At 34.3% G+C, this 25,547-nt stretch overlaps 1 protein-coding gene across 3 annotated transcripts in view; it reads right to left on the bottom strand.

Moving 5' to 3' along the window:
* Nucleotides 1–25,547, bottom strand: part of DENND1B (DENN domain containing 1B) — a 268,631-nt gene that overhangs the window by 149,909 nt on the left and 93,175 nt on the right. For all 3 annotated transcript variants that reach the window (XM_086694708.1, XM_086694709.1, XM_025921071.2), the window contains exons 4-5: nucleotides 10,332–10,381; nucleotides 8,215–8,334 (exon numbers count right to left, since the gene is read on the bottom strand). In XM_086694708.1, the coding sequence (XP_086550834.1) occupies nucleotides 8,215–8,334; nucleotides 10,332–10,381 (170 nt within the window). The remainder of the gene's footprint in view (nucleotides 1–8,214; nucleotides 8,335–10,331; nucleotides 10,382–25,547) is intronic.

The raw sequence follows: 25,547 nt of genomic DNA, 5'->3' as shown, positions 1-25,547 counted from the left end.
GCCACCTTCTAAACCTGAGATAATTCACTTAAAAATCTGGACTTCTTGCTCCTCTTAGAAATCAAAAGAACTGGCAATACCAGGCACGCATTTTTCACTCTGTAACAAGTACCTAGAGCTGTGTAATGACTCCAGTCTTTGGATGTGGTGTGTGCTATTTGGATCACCACACTAATCCTGACTTCAAATTGTCAGACACTTAACCTGTGTATCTCATTTGAATCCCGTTCCTGATCCCTGTAGGTAACTGAATTCACAATCCTTGTTATGAAGCAACCACTCAACAGAAGTCCTGCTCATTCTTTCATATGACAAAGAAAATGCTCTGGAGTACACAAAGTCATCAGTAATTCAAGTATTTTAACAGGATTCCATTGCAAACTTTACAGACAAAATGTGTATAGTAAAAATAACACATATATTATAAAAGTTACAAACTTATAAAACATTGTAAATTATATAAGCTTAAGATGCTGGGTAAGAAATGTTATTCTCAAGTTTTTTACTTTTGTGGCTTTTAAGATAATTTTCAAACAATACATGTTGAAAGCCATTTCTAACTAATATACAAGCCCTTAAACTGATGAATTGTAAGTTAAAATATTTTTTCACTAACTTTTATAGTCCCAAAGACAGTCAAAATCTGCTTTCTTACAACCAACCACAAAAATCCTAGAAAGCTAAAAAAATGTACTCAACATACTATAACGACAATATTTTACTTGAGTCTTATAAAACCAAAAATGTAATTTCTCTAGCAAAGAGTAACTGTGACTCTCATAGTCTTGCAAAGATATATAAATGTAAAATAAATACATTTAGACCAATTATTTGCTTACAAGGCAAGAGATTCTTCAAGTTTAGTCATGAGATTTTCTTATTTATTTATTTTTTGTGAAGACATAAGGCAAAACACAGTAAGTATAAAGTCATGAATCCATTTTGTGGCAGTAAGAAGACTTCCCCCACACTTGTGCTTCCACTATAGAGCTGATAAAACTTTTACATCCAAAAGTCAAAGGTTAAATAAAGGAAAGGAAATGTTTTTTGTCAAATAGTCAGGTAACCACTAACAGTCTAAGTGATCAGCAGGAACCTAACTTAGAGTAATCAAATAAAACTAAGGAAACTGCCTTTCCGTAGAAAAACGTCTCATGTCTAGAGGCTGTTTTTCTGTCTGGAAAATTGACACAAAATGTGTAAAATTGAAACATTCTGCTTCTCAGGGATTTGCCCAGAGGAAGAGTGTGAAAGCTTCAAGTTTGGTATGAGTTAAAGTGCAGGGGGAGGCACAGGAGGGGACTACAAAGGCCCTAAACACTAAACATCAATCTGTCTTCCTTATTAGGGCATTTCATTTTGAACCCTTGGCAACACTTTTATGGTTCTAAAATTATGTTAATCAAATTAGGGGGAGAAAAAGTTATTTCTTGCATTTTTGTTAGCATGTGAAAGCAATTCTAAATACAAACAACGGCAAGATTTAAATTAGTAATATCTCAGAACATTTTGGAAATCCTGTTAAGCTAGGATAGATATGCCATAGAAAGAGCTGAAGTATACAACCATGGCTGAAAATTCAAAAGTAAACATCAACTTTTATACTTGATTTTACTTCATATTAAAAATCTTAACCACCTTTAAATGTATTTCATCCTCATTATGACTATCTTTAAGGACCTAAAATATTTTAAACTGTTAAATATCAACAAACTCAAGAGACATTTATATTTTTCTTTTAAAATTCAGATCGTTAAAATACAACCACTAGAAGGCAATACAAATGAAAAGATTTTTTTGTGAATATATATTTAATCACAATAGAGAAAATTTAAAGTGTTTAGCAGAATATTACAAAGACAACAGGAAAAATATTAATTTCTATCTAAGGATATTAAATCATTTAATATTGAGAATAACCCCTAAATAATAAAACCAGTATTATCTCACAGAGGAATACCTAAGAATGGTGTATGTTTCAATATAAATGGCTGATTTTGCACAACAGGTTCACGGACAAGGTATGAAAAGTTTTCATATTTGAAAGTCATAATATATTCCAGGTAAAGATACATGTAACTAAAAATTTAAAGAACTATAATCAGAAAGGAAAGGAAATCTCAACTTTTAAGGAAAGAAAAAACTGTCGATTGAGCATGTGCAAACCTCTTAGCACTTACAGGGGATACTGTGAAAGCCACTGCAACTTTCCCAATTTATAAACTGCTGTACTTGCATGCATTAATTTTAAAAATGTTGACTAAAGACTAAGTTCATTATTTAGTCTGCTATCTGACAGGAAGATTTGTAAATGTATTTTAACAAGTCTTACAGAAATGAGGCAAGAATGAAATACAAAAATTTAAGTAAGTGTTGCACATACAAGTGCCTTTATTTTCTTTTTTACACTTCTCTGGATCTTCCTCATTTTCCCTAGTAAAATACATTATTTTTGTTATCAGAAAAACATGGTTAAAGACATATATGTCTGTCTCTTGCTTATGCAAGTATTTTGTCATATTTCTAAAATTTTAGCCCTATTAAAGGCTAAACTCTAAGAAGCCTTAGAACTAAGGCGGGATTCTAAGAAAACTAGGACACTCCCACAAAACAGAACCAAACATTACTCCCAAGTTAAAACTCAGAATACCAGCATAGGTGATTCTCTCATACAACCCTGCAAGCACCACGTTCCATAATTTAAAACAAAACAACAACAACAACAACAACAAAAACCCACACATACAAAAAAACCTGGTCTTCAGATGAATAGGCCTGATCGCCCTAACTAATCCTGTGAATAGTTTATTAGATAATTCTACCTTCCTTCCCCACTCACCTCAGAAAATTACTAAATTCTAAGTCTTGGTTTCATATTGAAACAAACAAACATTCTTCTACATCTTAAGGATACAACGAAATTAAATAAGCAGTGTTGGAAGGGAAACAAACAATAGGAAATAAATTATAGACATAGCAGCATTTCTCCAACCACCTCGTAATTGAAATTATAGAAAAACACTAATCTCAGGTTCCGTGACGGGGATGGGAAAGTCATTTCACAAGCCATATTTTTTTCTCTTCCAAAGGTCATTCTTTCACACACTGTGACTCCAAATTTCAAAGGCAAGGGCACAGAATGAAACGACCCTTTCCATTCTTAATTGTGCTATACCACAATGATCAAGTGACTCCCTTTGAAGGGCCTTTAATAAAACACACTAGTAAAATAATCTCTTATCTTGCAAAGAGACTACATATTTTAACTGACAAAAGATGATCTGGTTAAATTCCTACTGATTTTCATATGCTATTTATAGTTCTAATATCTAGATTTTAGAACAAGGAAAAGCTGGTTAAAATGCCTCATTCATCACACAAAAAAATGGATAAATGCTGAAATGTGTAAAGTAAAACAAAATTAGAGATCTATCCTTCTAAGTCTTTTTTATAAATATATACAATGATATGTTAATATATGCTCTTTCTCATTGTTAACTACTTCTTAAAATACATGAATTTATATACACATATAAATTGTTCTTTAATAATATAAGAACGTACCATGAAAGAAACTTTTCATTTCACAATATATCATAAACATTTCTCTGAGTCAGAATCTGTATGTATATATAATTTTCCCTAATAGATAAATAATATTCCATCCTGTCATTTATACATTAATTTAATTATTCAACAAATAACTATTAAGAATTCACTATGTGCCAGGCACTATTGTAGGCACTGGGAGAGTAACACATCAGTGAAAAACACAGAGAACATTCTAGCAGGTAAGGGGGGGTTGGTTACCAGGGGAGACTGGGGAATGTACCATAACATACTTAATCGACTCCTACTGAGGGATATTTATGTCCCATTTTTTTGCTTATAAACCATGCTGTAGTAACTTTGCTCACACTTTACTGATGACTACGGGCAATATTCCTGAGATTTAAAATTGTGGACCTATAATTAAGTTAAGGAGCATGAGATTTTACAAATCTGATAGATATTATTAAATTGAGGTTATGTCATTTTATAGTCCCATAAACAGTACATGACATGTCTGTTTCCCCTCATGTTGTTTTTTTTATTCCACTTCTGTCAATCTTAATGTGCTCAGTTCTTTCACCTTCAGTAAGGCTGAGCATCATTCATAGGTGTATATGCTATTTAAATTTCCTGTGTGAATATGTTATTCAGATACTTTACTTATTCTTTTTTGGGGGGGGTGGTAAAGTCATATAAGGTTTTTTTTTTTAATTTAAAAAAAAATTTTTTTAAATTTACATCCCTAGTTAGCATATAGTGAAACAATGATTTCAGGAGTAGATTCCTTAATGCCCCTTACCCATTTAGCCCATCCCCCCTCCAGCAACCCTCAGTTTGTTCTCCATATTTATGAGTCTCTTCTGTCTTGTCCCCCTCCCTGTTTTTATATTATTTTTGTTTCCCTTCCCTTATGTTCATCTGTTTTGTCTCTTAAAGTCCTCATATGAGTGAAGTCATATGATTTTTGTCTTTCTCTGACTGACTAATTTCACTTAGCACAATGCCCTCCAGTTCCATCCATGTAGTTGCAAACGACAAGATTTCATTCTTTTTGATCACCAAGTAATACTCCATTGTATGTATTATATGTGTATATATATACACATATACATATATACCACATCTTTATCCATTCATCCATCAATGAACATTTGGGCTCTTTCCATACTTTGGCTCTTGTTGATAGTGCTGCTATAAACATGAGGGTGCATGTGTCCCTTCGAACAGCACACCTGTATCCCTTGGATAAATGCCTAGTAGTGCAATTGCTGGTTTGCTATTTCTAGTTTTTTGAGGATTTACTTATTCTCCTATTGGGCTCTGTGTCATTAACTTGTAGGTATTTATTATGTATCATGGCTATTAACTCTGTTACAGTGATTGTAAATATATTCTCATCACTTCATTATTGTTTTTTGGTTTGGGTTTTTTTTTTTTTTTTTTTTAAGTAGGCTTCACGCTCAGTGCAGAGCCCAAAGCAGGGCTTGAACTCATGACCCTGAAATCAAGACCTGAGCTGAGATCAAGAGTCAGATGCTTAAACAACTGAGCTGAGCCACCCAGGTGCCACTCATTATTGGTATTTTTAATTCCCTTATTATTGTTGTCATCTAACAAAAGCTTCCATCATCATACAAAGATGCCAATCTTTTTGGCCTCAAGATTCAATAGTAGGGATGGATATAAAAGCACTCATAACTACAGTAATTTTTAAAAACCAACAATATTTTCTTCTAGTACATTTAAAGTTTTATCCTTCCTTTCAATAATTATAAAGTTAAATCTAAACTGGGGGGAGACCTGCTCTAATTCATAGGCAAACCAGGACCCAGAACACCATTATTCTCCTTACTATAGCATTTAAGAGACTTGTTAAAATTATTTTCACAGACATACATTAATTACTATTAAGCTATTTTAATAGCTTAAAATAGGTATTTACCTATAACAATTTTTAATGTTTATTTATTTTTGAGAGAGAAGAGAGAGAGAGACAGAGCACAAGTGGGGAAGGGGTCAAGAGAGAAGGAGACACAGAATCTGAAGTAGCTCCAGGCTCTGAGCTGTCAGCACAGAGACCGATGCAGGGCTGGAACCCATGAGCCATGAGATCATGACCTGAGCTAAAGTTGGACACTCAACCAACTGAGCCACCCAGGCGCCCCAACAACTTTCTGAATACACTGCTGAATTCCACTAAGTTTTAATTCTCTTTCACTATTAAAAGTAAATAGCTCTCTAATTTACTGGCTATTCTCTAATCTGGCTATTCTCAACAGAGCACATTGCCTTTCAGGACAAAGATTCTGTTATGCCATTAATCTTGAGATGGCAGTCTTTTTTAAATTTCCTAGGAAAAACTAAGCTGGAGAATAGAAACTTGTCAATTGAAGACTCTCCCCTATTTTTTTTTCATAAAGCCTTGATACCTATTTCTTATCTACCAGAAAGTACTGTCACATGACAAAAATAAATGAACAGATACAGATGAAAAAGGAATATTTTTTAAACATAAAATAACCCAGTAATGCAGATTGTGAAAGGTTTTCTTTATTGGCATGTATGATTTTACTCTTTCATTAAATGTACGTAATATAACTTTATTTTCTGCGGGTCAAACTATTCCTAATCCAAAAAGTACTACAACACTCAGATGTTCTTCTACATATACAAGTTTGACAACAATAACTCGATTACTGTAACTTTTTTAGAATCTGTTTTCTCCAAATTAATGACCCCTGGTTTGGAGACATGAACACTATACCAGTCATTCACGAATTTAACAAATAGCTATAGTCCTTTTTTGTGTAAATATTCTGAAGTAATATTGGCTCTCCCCAACTTAAGCAGAAATTTCCAAGAATGTTTATTCTATAAGCACATTTGTAGGGACTATTCTGAATATTTAAGAACGGTTGGCTAATTATGAATAGGTTTAGTGTATTCAAAATATTTTAACAGTTCAACACGAAGACAAAGGTTCATAATCTTTAATTATCAATATCAGGAACTCATTTCAGAGGCAATGAGGTAAGTTGTAAAAATGCAGGTTCAAATATTACAGAAAAATGATGTCTGTAATTTACTCTCAAGTGGGTCAGCAAAAACAACCATAAGAGAAAGGGAGAGAAAAAGAATTTGCTTGTGGGTGTATGTGTACTGAGAGGGACGTAGAGGAAGGAGAGAGAGAAGCATGTTAACAATTGTGAATCTGGTTGATGTATATACAAGAGTTCACTGCAGTATTCTTGAAACTCTTCTGTAAATTTGACATTTTAACGAAAAATCTTAAGATTGACAGAGAAAAATTAGAAGGACATACAGCTTTTGGTCTTTCTCTGAGGACAAACCTGTCTTGGACAGAGTAGATAAGGTTATACCCCCCTTTTGAAACTTCAGCATGAAACACAATGATAAAAGGAGCTTTCCCAACCCATTTTCCACACTGTCACCCCCACTCTCAATGCACAACCAACCAGCTTTAAATTGTAAGAATCACAACCTATAGTTTGAAGCATAATCCTCGTCCAGATAAAACATAATTACTTGTAAAACAGTTAAGCATTTACTTTCAAATAAAGATTGAAGAAAATTCTCCAACTCTAACAAATGTTCTGAGTAAATTTAGAACCTAAAGCACAAAGAATGGTATGAATGTAGCTAAACAGCAAACGAACATCAAATTTACACCAAAGCTTTCTTTGCAATATTTTACTATTAAATGTTATTTCTTTCCCTACAAGCATTTCTATAGAATCTAGCTTGACCAAAATCCATATTATAACCACAGTATAGAATCTTATTTTTGTGGAATACATCTGGATTTCAGATTCATCAAGACATACTAAAGGGAAGCTAATTTTTAGGTCCCTTCCTTGTCAACAGCCAGCATCTCAAAACCCTAGGTCTACAAAAAGGAGACACATTCTTAACTACATATTGAGGCAAGCAGATGATGTGAGCAACTGAAGCAGGACAGGCAGGACTGGTGACAAACTAGCAAACTCATGGCACAACTACAAACCTGCTGCTTAGTTCCAGCTTATTGCTGCTACTGGGAAGTGCAAGACCAGAATTAGCAGTCATTCCCATTTGGCAAAAGAAATCAGAAACTTGAATTTTAGACAAAATTTTACTACAATGTATAAAGTTAGAAACATCTTCAAAATGTTTAAAACATCACAGGACCAATAAAACATCTCTGAACATTTCTGACCCAGAATCACCAGTTTATAACCATTGCCCTAAAGCAGTAACTTAACTTTCAAAATACAAGTTCTGGATCAGTGGTAGAAAAGAGCATGCATTACTGTCATTGACTTTTTTTGCATCTTATTTAACAGATGACATATATATTATTTGAACTCACATCTAAATATTTAATTTTCCAAAACACAAACCCACAAAAACGAATCGTAAAAGAGTCAATTCTTCCAAGAAAAATTTTACTGTTACTGGTAAATCTTTAAGCCTAATTGATACTATATATAGAAAATAAAATTATTTTTCAACTTACTTAGATCTAGAGAAAACATATAAGCAAAAAAATATTATACACATTATTTTTAAGCATCCTAAGCACAACAAAGTACCAAAGAAAGGCACAGTTAATGATTAATACATCCAGTTTTGTTTTGGTTTGGTTTTACTACAAATACTCACCTAAGAATGCACAAGCAAATTTTGCCTCCTGATGTGAGTCTGCAGAATCCAAATCTCTGTTTACTTTCAATGTCTGTCAGTACAAAGGTAAAGTGCTGTCCAACTTGATTCTGGGATACTCTAAAACACAGCAATATTATAAAACTTTAATGCGTCTTTTGCGTGAGAATTTTCTTAAAGAAAAACAAAACAAGAATATATGTACATGAGGCACTGGTTTCACCTTCCCAATCAGTTGGTTCTCAAATCTAGAACGAGGTTCTAAAACTAAAATGAGTGTGAAATGTGTAAACGAAATCATGAGCTGAATATCACAGTAAGTTGCAACATCTTACAGGCTGAGCAATTAAACATATACAGACTAACCCCTTAGTAGGGAATCATAAGGTATTTCACCGTAAGCTGGCACATGCCTGAAAGTACTTACAAAATATTCCATAAATCTGAAAATACTCTTACTGAGACCATGGAAGTGAGAACCAAGACACGATGACTGATTCTGCTCAACTCCTGCCTCTATTTTCATGATTTTATTTTAAAATTGCTTAGACAGCAAATCAGGTTGCTTTAGAATCCAATGGCAGCCCCTACCAACTCTGTTTAATTGCTTCTTCTGCTGACATTCTCACCCAGTAAAGTACCATAAAAATTACCATTGGCATTTTTTTTAGCATTCTCTTCTAGAGCTACCCATACACTGAGTAGATTTCCAAGCGCAAAACAAGAGTGCAATTTCTACACTTACTTACTTACTATGAAGAAGTAAGAAAAAAAGCTTACTATGAAGAATTTAAGTGAACCGTGACCTGAGTATCAGGCTATCACACATACTCTGTGTCACACTGCAGTGTAAGGTGCAATGTAAATTATTACACTGAATCTTTATCAGCATTTGAACTATAGAAATACATTTCCTGTTACTGGCTATAATCTTGCCCTTAGACAACCATAACTGAACATCTGCTTCCTTGTCCCAAGGTAAGATATCCATCGCACCGAAAATTTTGGTTTTGAAACAGCCACAGGAATTAGGTAAAAAGAAGTAAGTTACTTTACTACTATAGCATGCCAATACTACAAATTGCCTTCAATTGTCAGGAAATCCTGTATTTCAAGTGCTGAACATTTACCAAACACACTTTGAAGTGGACGGTTTTGAAAACAATTTCACAAACTTCAAAAACAACCTCTAGTGCCTGCTGTGCCCTCTAGTGCTCAATGTTCACAATATACTTTCGAGAGCTTTTCTTCGTTTATTTTATCTTTGCTAGTAGTTTGAAAATTGCAAGTTTAACAAGCACAATTTACTCTCCAGAAAGGAGGTAAAACAAGGGGTATCGATGCTTATTAGTATCAATTAGCCCATCACTCACAAGGCATGATCTTAAATATTGTAAATTTCAGATTTTTACTCATCTTTACTTTAGCAAAATATTTTCTGAAAATAAATTTTCTTTTAAAACCCCTCATATCATACTCTTAAAAAACTGACAATAGGGTGTGAAAATCACGTGAGAAACAAGTGACCTGTTTTTACGCTCAAAGGCCCATATATTCTGTGAAATTCCAACTACACACAGGTAATACTCTATTCATTCAATATTTGTTCAGTAAAATACAAACATAATGAGATTTTCAAAACTGCTGGGAGGGTTTCCCTGCAGCCTTCCATAATATTGCACTATTTCTATACAGCTATTCTTGGGAGACAACTAGTCATGGGTTTTACAATATCACACAGATGGTCTTTTCAATTAGGGTGAAGTGAGATAGAAACCAGGATATATACATCTCATTTTAAAAGACACAATTCTAAGGCTCTGATTAAGGACACAGTGATATTTTTTTCTGCAGGTGCTTACAATATGTACCTGAAGAACAAAAGGAAGAAATGGATCCTTAAGACTTCTAACTGGCCACAGTGGAGAAAACAAAAGATATAGTGATGTAAAAAGGCTACTTCTCTCCAAATATTATTTAATTTTTTTGTTGTTGTTAGAAGCGGTGAAGAGAAAGACATTTCTTTTTACTAAAAAACACATGTCATCATTTTAAAGTGTTCACTAAGATGAGCTGAAGTTACTTTGAATGATGGCTTATATACCCTTATACCGTACCTTTCAATGTCAAAGGGGAAACAGAACTTGGGCACGCTCTGTAGTACTTCCTGCAAATGCAAATTAAAAAAAAAAAGCTTTAGAATATTTTAAAAGATGCAGTTAAAACTTTTCTTGAGACATTTTCTAGGGAGGAAAAAAGTTTGTTTTTTTTTTTTCTTAGGAAAAATAGCACAGGTTCCTAGACTAAAATAATTGATTATTAAAAAGGAATTAAGTTGGTGCTTTGGCAGATTGCACTGACAATGCCACGGAAGCCCCAGGAGGGAAAGGCCTGGCCTGAAGGGTATTAACACCCTTCACATCCCCGCTGGGATTCCCTTCAACAAGGCCATATGGATTTTACAAGAAGCACCGCACCATATGGGTAAGCTACGTCTGCTGCTACTTGTACCACAGACTAGCCACAGGGACTTCTGACAGATCCTGGCTCAAAAATATAAATGTTGTTTCAATTAAAATGCAGGCAGAGAAAAGGGAATGAAGTTGGCAGCAGAATGAATTACTGAGAGGTAAAACAACGCTACATGTCCCATAGTAAAATGGTTAAAAAAAAAAAAAAAAAGACATTCTATGGCTAAAGAAACACATTTATATGTTTCTCTCAGTAAATTCAACAAGAGTAACATCAAGTTTATCTCAAATAACATTCTTTAAAAAAAATGCGTATCTAAAAATAAGCCTTTAAATTTAAAACAACATACCTTCTATTCTATGCATTTTTGTTTATGAATTGCCTCATATGAAAATCAATGTTTTAACTGAGCACAGAAAATAACCTATTGATTTTGAAACCTGCAGTGATTTTATAGTCATTATAAAATAATTTTAAAAGCTTTTGGAAGTCATACTCGTTAACAATCATAATAAAATACAAATAATGGACGCTTGGCAAAAAACTGAGAAAGATCTATTTTGTTATATATGAAAAACAACTAAAAATTAACTCTGATTCTAAACTTAAACTTTAGAATTGAAGATCACATCATATAAGTTCAAAGCCAGGTAACTTTACAAGACAAAGCAGAGATTTAGGAGAATGTTTCCTATCAAAAAGAAAAAAAGAGCAAATATCTTCAGGCAATAGTCACCCCCATCAAAACTACCACCTCTTTACCAATAAAATTTGCATCCAGAGAAAATATTAATATCTGAATATTTAAATCCTCTGCAGAAACATAATACTGAGTGTTTTAAAGTAGAATCTATTAAGTTCTTTTAACCTGTAGACTACAATGAGGTATTAATTAATAACATCACATTGCAAAATTCCAATGGCAATACCTATGAAAGCTTCAAGAGCCTTATGACGCTAAAGCAGAAAGAAAAGCATCATGTAAAAAAGCAACCTTCTACCTTTAGGGAAGGGTACCCTGGTTTGCTTATGAACACATACATACCTTTAAAAATATGAGCACAGACCCCATATTTAGAAAAAGCTGTTTTACTATTGAAAGCATTCTGTTACATGTAATTAAAAGAGCTGCTAAACTTGAAATAATTTAAATTACTAAAACTGAAAACAGTTCACTTGACCATTGCTAATCCTTGTCTTGCTACAAAAAGTGAAGCCATTTATCGTATTCACTACGCCTATGAACACTATTTTGATATCCCCCCTACAAAGTTCATATAATTTCTGTAACAATATAGATATTTCAAACTCACTGTCTACTTCTAAATACACCCAAAGTAGTAATATATTTCCCATCAATTTTTTAAGACTCAAATTAAGAAGAATGTTTCCCGGTTAGTTGCTCAATCTTTCACACCCTCCCCCTCCCTCCTTCTACACGAAACACACAGGCACACACTTCTGCAAAACAGCCTCAGCTCGCTTCCCAACTGGCAGAAGCATCCCTCAGGGGACAAGTCTTTAAACCTCCGCACTCTTTAAAATTCAACCAGCCAGCAGGTCTATAGACTAGTGTATAAACAGTATAGACAAAAAAATCCTCTCTCAGCTTATGTCAGTGACAAAGCAACTCAGCAGTTGACTGTTTCTCCCCTGACAGTATAAGCTGGGTTTACACAGATCAATAGCTGAAAGTCCTACCTAGCTCCCAGGGCTCGGTTTTCTTCCTTAATTACAGGTGCTATTCAAACTGAAGTTAAAAAAGAAAAGACAGAGAGACAGAGAGAGTGAGAGAGAGTTGAAGGGAGGAATAAGATACATGCAAATGGGTTTTTGGGGGGGATCCTTTCAGCAATAATGTTAATTGGAAATTATACTTTTATATGCATTGGAAGTGTTCATAAAGTCTGATATTTCCATCATAAGGTGATTTTGATATCAAACACACACGCACAGTTCTGAATTGGGATCCATAGATTATGTAAAAGATTTAAGATCATACTCTTCAAAAGTTTTGTTTCTCTGTTCTCTACAGGCTTTGTTTTCAGGCAATACCTGATTTCCTTGGCCAAGAAAAATTATTTGAGTTTTCCAGATCATCTTAAATCTCTCAAATATATTTTATTTTTATATAAAAAGAACACACTGACTAAAATGTTAAGTGTTAAAAATAGTAATAACAAAAAGAATGAAGTAGAATATACAATTATGAAGAGCAAAATACAAAGGGCATAACACATATATATGCATATGCCCTAAAAACAACACATCTGCTGTCCTATAAATGACTGGAAGTAAGGACTGATGAAAATTTATACATTGGGGTGGGTGTTTTTGGTACTATATCCCACATTTGTATTAATAAGCTGTACAGTCAAATAAAGGAGAAGAGAGTAAACTGCTAGTGTTAGAGGGGTTTATTAACTCTTCATCCCACAACGCTACTGTTCAACATTACAAATTAATCAAATAAAAGGGGGAAAAGCATTTAAGAATCTACTTTTTGAAAAAACTAAAATATGTAGAGTCTACCTCCTGATGAAAGTTCAATAATTACAAATGTCTTGGAATTTCTCAGAGAAGAATCTAAGATGAAATGAGTCATGTCATTGTTGACATCACTAATTGTTTTTCTTCTTTCTCCACCTCTTCTTCCCCTGCCTCCAAGGTTCTACACCTCCTCTCTTCCACACCAATAAGGTGTATCTGCCAAGGCAATTTCGTTTTCACCCATGGTTCCAGTACAACTACCAAATCTCATCGTCTTGCAGTTTAGATATTTCTGACTCAGGGATTATATATTTAACTACTCTGCAGTACCAATTTCTGACACCTCAAATTCAGAATATGCAAAACTGAAGTAATTCTTTTAGTTGTAGTCCTTACCACCTAGAACAGCAGCAACACCTACCCAGTTACCCAAACCAAAACATGGTGGTTGTCTAGGCCCCTTCCCTTTCCTGATTCCCAAATAAAATCAGTCATTCTTCAAGTCCTCTTAATTGAATTTCATAACTATCTTCTTCCAGAGGTCCTCAATGGGAGGGCAGTAAGAATTAGAAGATAAAGTGTTAAGAATCAAATGGGAAGGTCCTTCAAAATACATTTGATCACCCACACTCTAGGGCCATAAGGGTCTTGACTCTTTAACTTAGTTTGAATACCATCCATAATTAAGAAATAAGACTAACTGTATCAATGTAGGGTGCTTAATATATAAGGAATAGTTATTCTTTCACTGCAAAAATGACAAGGTAGATTTGTTCAGGACAGGTTAATTCAACATCCTCTTTGAGGACCCAGGAATCTGCTGTCCTGCTTTGTTGTCCTGAGTTTGTTGGTTTTGTCCTCAGCTACCTCTACTCATGGTCACGAAATAAGCTGCCAGAGTTCAGCACACCACATGAAGACACAGCAGTGTCCAGGGAAAGAAGCATTTCTTTCTGTTTTCTCTTCTTATCAGAGGAAACCTTTCCCAGAAGCCCCACCGGCTGACTTTCCCATTATATTTAATTAGCCAGAAGGTCAGAGCCGCTCCTAAACTAATCACTGGCAAGGGAAATGGTGGTCTATGCTTAGCTTAGCCTTGGAGTAGTTAGAAAAAATCAAAATTCAGACTTACTCATTTTCTGCTAACCACGAGGCATGTCATTTAATATAAAGAAGCTGGAGTATCATATTTTCTTTCTTAAGACTCCTTACAAAAATTTTACTCAAGTAATTAAATTTATAACAAAGCTCTCAGGAAAAATATAACACAATATTATATAAGAACAGTTTTCAAATATCCATAATTTTATTCATTTCAGTAACACTTTCAAAATCATTCTGTAGCAACAAGGGGGCTATTTGTCAATTCTAATTTTTCACCAAGGCCATAGAATTCTAAAAAGGTGATTACTTAATTTTGAATATTATGTCCCCAAATAAGTGAAAATTAATTAATACTATGAATTCAATCTGTGCTTTACATGGGGGGAAATCAACTTTTTTTCTCAAAAGAAGCATGCACTAAGCTGTTCAGTCACAAGCAGGCTGCATAGAGCAGAACAGAGATTCCCACACTGTGCGCAGAGATGTCTCAGGGCCCCGCAGCAAACTCATGGGGGCACCACAAGATGCCTTACATTTTCAAGGGAAATACAGCTATACTAACAAGGTGGTCAAGCCAGATTGCGTTTTATTACAAGGTAAAATTATATTAACATGGTTAAGTTATACATATAGCCTCTTTAGACACCATCTTCTCATGTTTTTAAAGAAGTTTGTTTAAATTTAGAGAATGTATTTTAAACTTTAAGCCAAGGAATAATCATCAGAATAAATGAACCCACTGTGGAATTTTTCTCTTGGTATTTACTTTTACGTAGTATTTCAATTAGAAATAAATTTCTCTTTCATCATTCCTCCTTAAATTAGGGAAAGCACAGTATGTCTGTGAATTCTGACACTAAAATTATGTAGGCTGGGAACTCAGGTCAAGTTATTTTTCACTTTCAAAAATTAAAAATGAATTTTTATTGTTGGAAGGTTTAAGTAACTGCCAAGGAGGAAATACATTTTGCTATAAACATAACTGTGCCGTGGAAACACAATCAGTGTTTGAAGGATGAAGAGACCTCTGTAGTCTGCAATCATGTTAGTTTTAACCCAATGCCAATGAAAAAGCCGAGATTCGAAGCAGGACAGAGAGATGTTATAAAAATATGTATATTTACAATGAGAAAGGTAGTTTTCCTGGCAAATAAAAAGTATAATATATTTCCCTCATTAATTTAAGAGAAGCATTTAAAAGCTGTGAAAGAAAACCGTACATTCAGATATATGAAAATGGGTTTCCAAAGTTTCTTTGTCAAAAATACTACTAAAAATCGCCTTCAAATTTTTATCCCTAGGTTAACTCTACCTTTTAATCAAGGACTTGAATAACAATTCTACACTGCTAAGAATAACACATTTAGGAAGACTCCCTTTCTTTTCTAATAACCACATAACGTCTCACCCCTTTCCGACAAATACCTCTTTGTCCATTCACCCCTATTTTAACTAGTAACATTTTCTAGACCAAAGGAAACACATAAAATAGAACATTGCCTATAATATTTATCTGCATTTACAGATACTAAAGCCTTTAAAAGTGAATATCAAGCAGTCATTTAAATCAAGATGAGTAGAATTAAGAGGAGCAGGAAAGGACTTCAATCTTTAGGAAGAAACAAGTTTTATGTCAGTCAACCTATAAGCTACCATGACTTCAATCCACAGCTAGATGTTGTGTAGGGTAAAGGAAATAGGATTCCTGAATTTCAGAACTAGGGAGACTTACGATGAGATCATTACAAAACAGGCACACATAGGCACGCAGGCACGCACGTTAGATGGAAAATCACAGTCAAGGGCGCCATCCTGTAGAGTCAAGCAGTTAATATTCAAAGTCTGGCTCCACAAGATATTGGCTATGTGCTCCATTTACCTCATCTGGAAAATGGGCAGAAGTTATCTATCTTGTAGGACTGAGGATTTATTTGGGGATTTATAGGAGGATTCTGTGAGGATTAAACAGAAATCCACATAAATGATTAGACAATGACAGACATATAAAAACCTCCTAACAACTCTTAGCTCTTTTATTAATTAGTTACTTGTTTTAAGAACTCTTACACATCATATGAATTCCAACAAATATTTACTGAGTAACTGCAACATTAAGGTCCTGTGTTCAATGACCTGTGCCAAAACATTAGCATACTGAGACCTAAAACGATGACAAATATTATACTGAATAATTGATCTGCCTCCTTTGAAAAATTTTAATGTATTTAATATAGGTTCATGTGGATAGGTATATATGTAGATATAGACTTGAATATATTCTACTATTTCTATACAACCAGCCACAATAAAAGCAGACTCTGTTAACCCTGCAAAGTCATACCATGTGCACATCTGATGATTTTAACATGTTATAAGAGCCTACTTTGGGCTGCCACATTGGTCCTTGTTTTGAATTAAAACTATCTTCAGAGAATCATGCCAACAGACATTTTTCATTTAAGGAGGATTTACTAATAAAATTCCTGTTTCATGTACTTATTTATCAATCCACATAATAAAGATTAATTAACAATTCTAGGTAAGGAACTGACCAACTTGAGGAATAAAACTATCTCTGGCTTTCTTCTACAACCTCAGATTAGGCCTTTCCCTGGCAAAGACACCGTGTTGTGTTTTTGTTTGTTTATTTCTGGCAAAGATTTTGTTAAGGGTACCCTCAGAAAATACATCCTCTCTTTCCGTCACCGCCCTTTAATAGTGCTATCTCTCTTTGTTCTTTGTTAATCTTGACTGTATGTTTTTCTTCAGTCCGGCAAGACTCTTGATTCATATTATTTCTGTGGTTCTTCATACCTAGGCCGTGTGCAGATAATCCTCCTGTCATGATGTTCATGACATCTTCTCTATTCACTGTGAGGGTCCCACACTAGAGAACTGATATTTATATTACAGAGGACAACCAGAAAAAGGATATATTCCAGAGCAGTAAATTTTAATTACCTTTTTTTTCCTGGTCCTGCCTTAAACCTAGTTCAGAATTATGCCTGAACTGCTAATTTTCCCTAGACAGCGAATCTTGTGACACACCAGATGGGAATCTTGTCATTTGTCTGATTCTTTAAGAAAGAACAGAATCTTTAGTTTAAAGCATATATCAGGGACTGTACACTTTGAGATGTTTGAAAAGTATACCTCTAGATGGGTATTATATCCTGGGAGCAATGGTATATTTATTATTTCTTTTTCCCTTGAAAGTCCGTAGAGTCTGTAAAATCACCTAGCAGAAATGTGAATCATGGTATATTTTAAAAGTTTGGAAAAATCATAATTAATTGTCTATTTAGCTATTTGGAGGCTTTGTTTGGAAGAATTAAATTAGAGTTACACAATTATAAAATATAAACTGTTCTATGAAGACCATTTACTTAAAAGGGTATAGTCTAAGCAGTACTCACATACTGGCAAACTCCATGTGAATTTATTTATATGAATTACCAATATGTTTATATATGTTCATTTACCAAGTATTTAATGTGTGAATGGGAATCACAGACAATCACATTATAATGTACTACGAGCATTGGCAGGAAAAGTGAAAAATACCAGGAAGTCTAGAAGAGAGACATATAAACCAAACTGAGAGTGGTGCTTCTGGAGAAGTGTGGTTAAAGTCCCAAGGGAAAAAATCCTATCTAAGTAGAGAAACGAAGGGAGAAGGAGAAACTGGCCAGGCTATAGAATGAGAAGAGGGAGGCAGAAAAGAGGTAAAAATGGTCTTCCCTCATAGGAAAGAATATGTACAAAACAAAAGTCTAAAAATTAGAAACAGCAAGGACAAAGTTTAGACAAATAGTAAGAGAATGTAGCTTGAGAAATAAGCAGGGGACTGAATTTATAATGCTTTTAGGCAAACTAAGAAGTATGGACTTAAGGCAAGAGTAGGGAAACCATTCCTCCTGGTTTGCCCAGAACAACTTCACATATATCTTCTCAGAAAATTATCAATAGCATCCCCTTTTACTCTCAAAGGTATCCAAGTTATAATTTATTTTAATAGAAATCAGAAAAGTGGTAGCCTGGGGCTATGGGGGGGGGTGGGGTAGGGGATACAATGAGTAACCAGAAGGTGGCAAGGAACTTCCTAGAGTGCTAAGAAGTCTCTATCTTTAAAGGAATGTGGGTTACACAGGTGTATGCATCTGCCAAAACTCATTTCATTGTACACTTAAGATCTGCATCATGCCATATAAAAATCATTGGTCAAAAACACCTAATAAATAAGTATCTCAGTTTGGACAGTAAATCATGGTTCACTCTCCCTAAGAAAAATAGGGAAGCTTTGAAGGGTTTAAAATAAGGGAGAGACATAACTGGGCTTGAATTTTAGAGAGATCACTGGCTACACTGTGTAGAATAAATTTAAAAAGGATAAAACTGAAGACTAGGAAATCAGAAGACTTCTGCAATAATCAAGGTGAGTGGTGGCAGCCTGAAATAAGACAGTTATAGCAGCACTGCAGACAAGGGCACAAAATTAAGATACATACGGGAGTAAAGATGGAGACATCAAGAGGGGACTGGATAAACTGTCTGGTGCTTTAGAGATAGCATCTAGCCTACATAAAGACCAAGAAAGGAAATGGCGCTGGTTAAAACATATGGATAAGAGATAGGAGTGACTGTTCTCTTTTCCAACATTATGAAGGATCAACATGATTCTTCATATTTTTATGCTCCTCTCAACAAATACTCTAATATAATATCCCCAGGCCATCAACTAGGTAAATTTTCTCATACAATGATGAAAACACATCATGTCTTTATTTTCCTGAAGATTTATTTCAAGATATAGGTTATAGAGTGTTTAACCACTTCTAATATTATAATCACCATATGTCACTCCTCAGTAACCAGAGATAAATGAAGACAGTAGCAAACCAGAAAGTTCTAGTAGTTACAATTACCATGATCAATGGAAATAAAAGAATCTCTAAAATCTTTGGGGGCTTATTCAACCTTGGAGCTCCTCTCATGCCTAATCAGAGCCTGGCACACCACTCATGATCTGGAAAAAAAAAACTTGTTGAACTCCTGTTAAGTAACACTGTTTTAGCATCATCAGAATAAATTTGCCTTGGCAGACAGTTCAAGGAAATGTGAGTTAAGAGTCTGTGTGTTTTCTTATTTGATTCTTTTTCTAAATTAAAATATAATAAAATAATTGCTTACTCTGTGCCAGGTTCTGACCTAAGCACTTTACATATATTACCTCATTTCATCCCTACAACTTGTTTTGTTTCCTTTTATATGTGGGGGAAAAACAAACAAACAAAAAAAGAAGTCCAAGAGACGGAGTAACTTGTCCAAACTCACATGGCTAGCAAATGCTAGAGTCAGGACTTGATCTCACAGGCTAAAGCTTGTAACCAGTATTCTCCATCATATGTATTTTTTTTCCACTTTGTTTTCATGGAGGTTCCAACATATAATCTGCAGATGCCTAAATTTGATGCCCACTTGGTCTCTGTATGGTGGATATTTCCCATATTTATAAAGAATTAAGATTATACAATTAAAATTTCAGAAACAAAGTTCAACCTGGTGTATGAAAAAATAAAGGGGGCCAGGACATGAAGGAATCATGGGGAGAAATGAAAATGAGATAATATGTAATTACAAATGTGAGTCTTTCCTGCCCTACGTTGTTCTAGGCCCTTGAAATTAAGTTCTGAGGCAAAAAAGAGAAAAAAAGAGAAGAAAAGAGAGAAAAGAAAATGCTGTTTCTACCTACGCTTGTTTATTACTACTGAGAATACCAGATTTACAGTAAAAGCATACATCTAACTCCTTTCAAATAAAAGACTTATAAATAAGGGCTTAAGTTGATTTTTTTTTCCTTCCAGAGGAGTAAAATACAAAGTAATTAAATTTGAATCCTATTATTTAAAATCTAAAACAAAATCACTGTCAAATATCAGAACAAGGGTCATACCGGAATAAATAATACTAGAGTAACAAGAGCAGCATGAAGTTAAACAAAGTTAACTGTAACAGAGGGAGTCAGTGTTGAGACAGTATTTATCTTGGGCTCAAGTATGAAAATGGGTAGATAGGTCACAGCTGTCTGGGGGCGCCTGGGTGGCTCAGTTGGTTGGGCGGCTGACTTCGGCTCAGGTCATGATCTCGCGGTCCGTGAGTTCAAGCCCCGCATCGGGCTCTGTGCTGACAGCTCAGAGCCTGGAGCCTTTTCAGATTCTGTGTCTCCCTCTCTTTGACCCTCCCCCATTCATGCTCTGTCTCTCTCTGTCTCAAAAATAAATAAACGTTAAAAAAAAATTAAAAAAAAAAAAAGCTGTCTGTATATGGTCAGATGGACAAGGAAACCTGTAGCTCAGAGAGTAAACACCCTGGATTCAGTTGTATCTTTAAGAATTCTGTTCAATAAAGTTTGCTAGACATTTTTATCCCTTTCAATCTAAAGCAAGAACTAAGTACTTAATAATTAAAATAAAACTTTATTCAGATATAGTCAATAGGCAGGACTATAAATCAAGACCCCTGGAGCTCTGACCATGTGTTTTAGGTTATCTTAAATTATCCAAGATTTTTCTTTTATAAAAAATGTACATGCCCATAATCTTTAATATGTCAAACTACAATTAAACTTGAAGTCATGGTGGAGTTTTTTTTTTAATGAATATTTCTCGAAATTCTAAACAAAAATATTATGAGCTATTATTATTCTGCAAACTTATTCCACCCCACCCATTACAGAACATCCACCTCTTGGAATAAAAATGTAGTTCACACTCCCTGCTGACGTAATCTTTGGCCTCTTGCTGAGATTACAAGTAAAGGTGCCAATTTTGGTTTTAGTTCTTGTAATGCAGAAAATTCTTTCTATGAGAAATTGAACCGTGAACACTGGTTCTTTTCACACACAGAAAGCCACCAAACAGGCCTCACCAAATAGCAATGAGTTTTGATCACTCCTAGTCTAGTCCACTTTGGCATAAATGACCATAAAGAGAAAACACAATTTCCTGAATCTCTTGTAAAGGATTTGCCTCAATAAACCAGACACTACATATAGTCATTTGATAAACTTTCTCAGTTAAGAAGAAATAATTCTCTTGAATAAATTATCTCATACCTTCTATATATTCCTTACAACGTGTTATTGTATTGGAATATATGGAAACCAAGAGTAATTATAAAAACAGGAGTGGCTTATTTGTAAGCCAGACTAAAATAAATTCTGTGAAGTTAGATTCAACCTTTGGTCAGCTCAAAAGTACACCTAGAATAATTCTATCTTTCACTGAAAATTTTCTTAAAAGTGTGATGTCTTGGGGCGCCTGGGTGGCGCAGTCGGTTAAGCGTCCGACTTCAGCCAGGTCACGATCTCGCGGTCCGTGAGTTCGAGCCCCGCGTCAGGCTCTGGGCGGATGGCTCAGAGCCTGGAGCCTGTTTCCGATTCTGTGTCTCCCTCTCTCTCTGCCCCTCCCCCGTTCATGCTCTGTCTCTCTCTGTCCCAAAAATAAATAAACGTTGAAAAAAAAAATTAAAAAAAAAAAAGTGTGATGTCTTTTCAGCAAGTCTCCATCACTTTTTTAATCATTTTAAAAATTATTTTACACTTATTCATTTTTTAAGAGACAGAGAGAGAGCATGAGCAGGGGAGGGGCAGAGAGGGAGGGAGACACAGAATCCAAAGCAGGCTCCAGGCTCTGAGCTGCCAGCAGAGAGCCCCACGCGGGGCTCAAACCCACGAACTGTGAGATCATGACCTGAGCTGACGTCAGACGCTTAACCGACTGAGCCACCCAGGCTCCCCTCCATCACTTCATATCGTTGATTCTTCTCAGCTGCTGCCACCAGCGATCTCTAATTTCTTCATCTAATAACGTTTTTCCCAGTATTTATCAAATTTGACTTTTCTGCCATGTGTCACATTTCATTTATTCATGTAACATGCATTTACTCAGTATCTACCAAGCAAAAAAACACTTGGGATTATAAAATGAAAGTGATCTTCCCCTTGACCTAAGGAAGCCCAGGTTTCTCCATAACCACTCTTGTTTACAAGTCTCTTACTGAGATGTCTTTTTCCACTTTATCCAGATCTCCTCCCATGAGTACCATTTCTTTTAGAGCTGCTTCATGACTCCTTCTCCATAAGCCTTCTCCATCGGTGTTCTCCAGAGCTTCTGTCTTTAGGCTTCACGTCTCGATAGGGAATCTAACCTTACTGCTAAACACAGTGGATGAAAGTCTGGGCTCTCTAGCCAGAATGAGAGGTTCAAAACCCAGGTCATCTACTTAACAGCTGTGTAGAACCATGTCATCATCCTTTCCTAAACTCCAGTCAGAGGTTTCCTGCTACTTAGAAGACATCCCTACCAGAATACGGGACATATCCAAAATTGAAAACCCCATCCTTCCTTCAAAATATGCTCCTCCTCCTCCTAATGCCTCATTTCTATGCTTTCAGGCTTTTTCTCAATCTAACTTTTTCCAAACTTTAGAATCAGGCAACAAGTTTTCATTCACTATACACAAGCACATCAGAAACTAGTTAAAACCACATGGACCTCGTGTCTGCATTCACCAAAATGACCACTAGACTGCATTGTTGTCTTTTCTGGTCAAATAGGCTAAGGGCAACAATATGTGTTATCACTTAGTACTAGCTTACTATAAGATAAGTTGCAATGTTATCACTTATCTAGACAAAATGTACATGAATTAACATGTAACTATACATTTGAATAATAATTTATAATAGTAAGAAAAAATAGTTAATATTTTAAATAGAATATTTAAATAGGATATCACAATTGGTTAAAATATTCAATTTTTAACAACCATCAAGTTAATTTTTGAAATTAGATCTATTTAAAAAACCAAACATTAACCAAGTGTTGTGTACTACTTGAAACATTTCTATGAAATATTATACTTAACATTATGTCTTTAAGATTTAAAAAGCCTAACATATGCAAAGTCTATTAAAATGCACATAATTTATCTTACCCAAAATGAAAATATATCTAATAAATAATACTATTCATCTGGCCTCTTTTAGCTCTCCCTTAACATACAAATGCATTCCTTTTCTCCCAAACATAGCAGCTGGGAATGAAAGGAAAGATTTCAAATGATCATTTTCACATCATATTCCATCATCTTTTCATCAGTTTTTCCTAGCTTTTCTTTGAGCCCATTCTTTTACAAGAGGTCTCTTTTTAGATCAATCCATATTTCCATAATCCACACTGCTGTTTCCTCCTCTTCTCCCCAGGGTGGACTAACCCCCACATCCACAACTATGGCTTACAACTGTCATTAAGCCTTACAACAATAACAAGATAACAAAAGAACTGGTGGGGATGAGGCTAGCCAGTACCATATGTTGATCAAGTTCAACACTTTCAGCTAGTAGAGAATATGTCTTAAACTTCAAAATTTTAGTAGTAAAATGCTTTTTATATCTACTTAGAATCGTATTTTGGGCTTAAATTTTAAACATTAGTAAACAACCTGGGAATACTACTTTCAAAGAGCTTATCATCTGTTAATAATGTACTGAAATGGGGAGGGAAAATGGAAATAACCGAACAAAAAGGTAAGGTGGCAACTTACGGTTTGTTACGGATTCTTGTAACCTACAAGCCTCACTCAACTGATGCCAATTCATAAAAAAGAAATTTCCCCAAAGCTATTTTTTAAAGCAGTATACAGTTATAAAAAGCAAGATTATTTCAAAGTAACATATTCCATGTGAATTAATATTGACTTTATGTCAATTTTGAAAAATTTTAATTTTTCCCTCAAGTAACATCTGAAACTATGTTACTTTTGTTCCCATATTTTGTTTCACAGTTAACTAATCTTAACTTCTTTTTCAACTAAAAATTAAGAAAATTTGAAATGTAACATTTTGAACTGGCAGACTTTCATGTTTCTTGTATCTTATATTTAAATATTATTAGATTTCTATATGATTTATTTTAGAATATTTATTTCCATAATAAATAAAATTATTTTATATTTAAATATTATATAATATTTATATACTGTTTTCCTCTCCTGACTTTGGAAGAATTACTTCTGATTCCTCAGCCTATGTTATGTCACTTTGAAAAAATTATTTCTCAACTGTTCTCTCAAAGATTCAAGACCCCTTATAGAACTAATTCCAGATTTACTTTTGCCACAATAAAAAGTAATTTTCTGTGAAACCACATTTACCTTTTTCAATCTGCATCATCTATTATTTTTTCATTTCTGTAGGCTGCCCAGTAATGCCTGATGTGCCAAAATGGGTCTGAATCATTTGCATAATTAGAATATAATAATTAACACTGCCATAAAAATAAATATAAAAACCTCACCTCTAAAGAGCTCATTAAAATAAAACTTATGCACCTTTAAGCAGAAAAATAAAGTCATTTTTTCAGGGGCTCAAATGTTATTATCTAAAATGTATGCAGAAATACTCTTTTCAATAGGAGTTTGCTAGCTTTGCAAGCTTGCTAGCTTGCCGTTTGCTAATAAATACTTCAGCTATTAAGCAAATTTCTAAAATATCGCTTGCATTTTTCCAAATTAGTTTCTCTGTTTGCAATAAAATGTTAAAACTTTAACAGTGGAAAATAGAAGATAATATGCAGGTAAAGTAAGAATGTGATCTCATGTGGCCTCAAGCATTCTAATACTGCATCTACAAAAGAAACAATCATGTGTATATAAAGAAAGATGGATAGAGAGAAAGACATAATTATGGTGATTTTCTTAAATTTAATTTTAGGTACTTCCTCCATGCTTGCCAGTTATTTATAATGTTTTATTCTGCTTCTTCTTTAGACAAAAGAATGTACAAAAAAGCTAATGCTGTATCTAAAACACAAATTAAATAGAAGTAATTGATATTTCAGGGTTAGTTAGATCACCGATAAAATACTGAACTGTGAAACAAAGTATGCAAGCATCATATAATTCTCTTATGTCAATCATATCTCTTACCAAAATTTTACTTAATTAAAAATTAAGGAATCAATTTACCTTAGAAATATGTGTCCATATATAATACATACACTTATAAGGGCAGTTAAAAAGTAGCCATCACACACCAAAAATTGGTATAAGACATTTCATCCTTCCCATTTAGAAAAACAATAGTTGGTATAGAATGCAATTATTTCTTGTGTGTCTGATGTGATCAACTGAATAGTTAAAAATGACATAATCAAGTCCAAACAAGCAAAAAAAAAATTCTAATTTTTAAATATCTGCATTTAAAC

The sequence above is a fragment of the Puma concolor genome, chromosome E4, assembly GCF_028749965.1.
Source record: "Puma concolor isolate L17-30 chromosome E4, mPumCon1.1.hap2, whole genome shotgun sequence".
In the NCBI taxonomy this organism is placed as follows: domain Eukaryota; kingdom Metazoa; phylum Chordata; class Mammalia; order Carnivora; family Felidae; genus Puma; species Puma concolor.
The sequence above is the reverse complement of the archived record's forward strand: the minus strand, read 5'-3'. Positions and strand labels throughout refer to the sequence as shown.